The sequence below is a fragment of the Arvicanthis niloticus genome, chromosome 2, assembly GCF_011762505.2.
Source record: "Arvicanthis niloticus isolate mArvNil1 chromosome 2, mArvNil1.pat.X, whole genome shotgun sequence".
Taxonomy (NCBI): Eukaryota; Metazoa; Chordata; class Mammalia; order Rodentia; family Muridae; genus Arvicanthis; species Arvicanthis niloticus.
Genome location: NC_047659.1, coordinates 118,701,444 through 118,704,557, shown reverse-complemented (window position 1 = coordinate 118,704,557; position 3,114 = coordinate 118,701,444). Strand labels below are relative to the sequence as shown.

The following is a 3,114-nucleotide window of genomic DNA, read 5'->3' as shown; positions in this document are numbered from 1 at the left end:
ATGGCCTACCTGCTCCATTCTCAACTCTTTCTTCTAACAACCCTAGTATTAGTTCTGAACCTGAGCTATTACCCTGTGGTAGGTAACATTCTGGTAGGTGGCATAGAGGAATCGAGTATGGAGGAGTATGGGGCCCGTGAAGCACTGAACTTTGCTGTCAGCCAGTACAATGAACAAAACAGTGACATGTACCTGAGTCAAGTGGTGGAAGTGAAGAGTGTCAAAACACAGGTATGTGACCCTTTATAGAAGGAAGCTGACTTATTTTGTAGAGAGACACACATATGTCCTTAATCAATCTACCATTCTCTCCACCATTCTTCTCTCTGATCCTGATTGGGTTTGCTTTTGAACTAGTGATTTGAGGTTGTATTACAGTGTTGACATATTCTTCCCTTTCTTACATCATTTCCTCAGATATTTTCTGTCTTTTGGAAGCACTTGTAGGTGAGCTTACTCAAACTGCAATCACTTCTGTTTCACTCCTTTGAAATTTTAGAGTATGCTGTCTGTGTGTGCATGTATGTTTCTTTCCAAACTTCCCAGCCACACCAGGACAGAGGCTCTTCATCAGAAAATGTCATGGATACCCTTGTCATGTGTTTTTTAGGATCTTTCTCCTATGTCTTGTTCTCAGTTTTCTATCATCATAATGTAAATTTCTTGTTTCTCTAGGTCTTTTGTTGCATAATGGAATAGAACCTATGAAACCCTGACCCTTACACAAAAAGAAACCCCTACATGAACATTTTCATTCAGGCATATTATGTGGGATGCATAAATTACTAGAGAATCATAGACCAGTGTACACTGAAATGAGTGGACGAATCTCATTTTGTTGATGTGTAGCTTAGTGCAAAAGATCCACAAGATTCACTTCTGGGTTCAAAGGATTCTTAACATTTTGTCTGCTCTCACCTTTTGCTTCCCTAGAGTTCTGTCAGGAGGCATCTATGATTCTTTGTGGGAAAATGAGCTAAATGTATTTAACTAAAAATGGAAGACATACTTGAGAGTTTCAAACTCAAAAGATATTCCCATTAAGAGTTGCAGTTAAAGTGAAGTTGATATAAGGGTGTATTATATTGTGTTGAAACATTCTTTTAGTGAAGCATCCAATGTCCTTAAATCCATGCAGAGATGAGTCTGAATAAAAGAAGAGATTGGATTTTTCTCCTCTCTCAATCATTCAGCTAAATTTTAATAGTGAGTTCCCACACATCACTACACTGGAACAGAGCTACTTCTCATTCGTTTGTGGCATCCTCCTAAAGTTAGTCCCTGTGCTTAAGCCTCCAGACATCACTGGTCCTCTGAACAACCTTGCATTACTGATACAAACTGTATATTGCCTCCATGCTAGCAGACTCCTCAGAGTTACATACTTTTTCAAAGTATTAGAAACATTTTTCTTTCTGTGTCCTGTCTTACTGGAATGTAAAAGAGCTCCCATGGAGTTCAGTTTAATGTTAAAAGGGAATCTTTACCTTCTCCTTAGGTAGTTGGTGGACGGAAATATTATTTTGAAGTGATCCTAGGCAAAACAACATGTTTGAAGACTGAAGATGACTTGACCCAGTGTCCCTTAAATGAACAGCCTGATCAGCAAGAGGTATGAATATGACACATGCCAAAGACCTTTTTTTTTTTATCAAGGAGAGGGATGTACAAGCTTGTGAGTTTATGACAGTACCTTTTATAACATATTCATACACATGTGCAATATTTGCAAACATGGAAGAAAGTTTGTGTTTGTTTGTGTGTGTGTGTGTGTGTGTGTGTGTGTGTGTGCATCAATATAAGTAGATCAAAGTGTGTCTAAGATTTACTTGAGCAAAGGTAGAAATGTATATATGTGACATATAAGTTTTTACAGAAGTGTGTATGTGTAAGGGTAGTGCACTTAGTTAAGAATACATCCATGAAGTATTGATAGTAAATGTAGCACTGGTGGAACAGAGTACCTCTACACATAAATAATTTGCATTGCTCCCTAAGTTAAAAATGTGAGTTATCTACTCTGTGATCACTGTGGTGTTGCTTGATTGACCTGGAGTTGGGAGCAACAGGTTTCACTGTTGAGAAGACACATTTACACCGACAAGCACAGCTTCTGTCCAGACCACCCTGAAAGAAAATGGGCCCTGCAGTCCTGTCCTTTGCACTCAATTCCAGCCTATTCCGTGATAGTGGTACAGAAGAGACACAGTAGATTTGTATACAATGGTATTTCCTCTTAACACCACTTTTTCTACTATGGAGCTTTCAGGAGTTTCTGTGCCCCATGCCCCTGAATGTCCCCTGTGTGGAAGTGAGAGGGTCCTGTGTACTGAATGCATGCTCTGGTCCGAAATTCTGTGATCCTAGAATGAGTCATATGGTGTTCCTTAAAGGGATGTCTTGAGAAAGAGATGAGAAACCCTGTGATTCTAAAAGGTAAATAGTAGTCATATGGAGTGGGACATCATTACATTGTAGATCAGCAGACAAAGCTAAATCAGGCTGAGTGTTGTTAGACTTTGCAGAGGTTTGTTTTTACAGTCACCAGTTGAATACCTCCAAAGTGTTCTGGTTTCAGATTTCCTCTTAGCTTTATCCAGCACTGATCAACCTTCTTTGTTCACTTTTATAGAGTGAATTCTGCTCTTTTGAGGTCCTTGATGTCCCCTGGGAGAATTATATGGCCCTGGTGAGCTCCAGCTGTCACAGTACATAAGTTTGTGGCAGGTGGCACTGTGCAAGATGCAGACACCTTTGGCCATGTCTCATCACTCCAATGGATGACCTTGCCTAGATGGATGCCTTGCAGATTATCAGCACCAATATTAGCAGTGGCTTTGACTGCTAAGCAAATACAATTACACCCTAGCAGTTTCCACTTTCTTCTTCGTCTGCAATTGCTTCAGTACATTACCCACATATGCTTGCTAATACCTTGTTCAATAAAATGTTCAACAGCTCAATTGGTGTGACTCCAGTCTTAGTGTATCTAACTTTGTGTGATGGGAAAGAGACTAACTAGGGTTCACATCCATAAGTGCATATCAAGTCAAGGGCTTATGACACTGTTATTTTCCAGAATAGTGAGATGATAAGGAATGTGAAGGAAGTGAA

General features: G+C 39.7%; 1 protein-coding gene across 1 annotated transcript; it reads left to right on the top strand.

The window, feature by feature from the left end:
• LOC117703225 (cystatin-S-like) lies at positions 1-2,716 on the top strand. The gene is made up of 3 exons (XM_034494695.1): positions 1-231; positions 1,499-1,612; positions 2,633-2,716. The coding sequence occupies exons 1-3, from the start codon at positions 1-3 to the stop codon at positions 2,714-2,716; spliced, it is 429 nt and encodes a 142-aa protein (XP_034350586.1).
• The last annotated feature ends 398 nt before the right edge of the window (positions 2,717-3,114 follow it).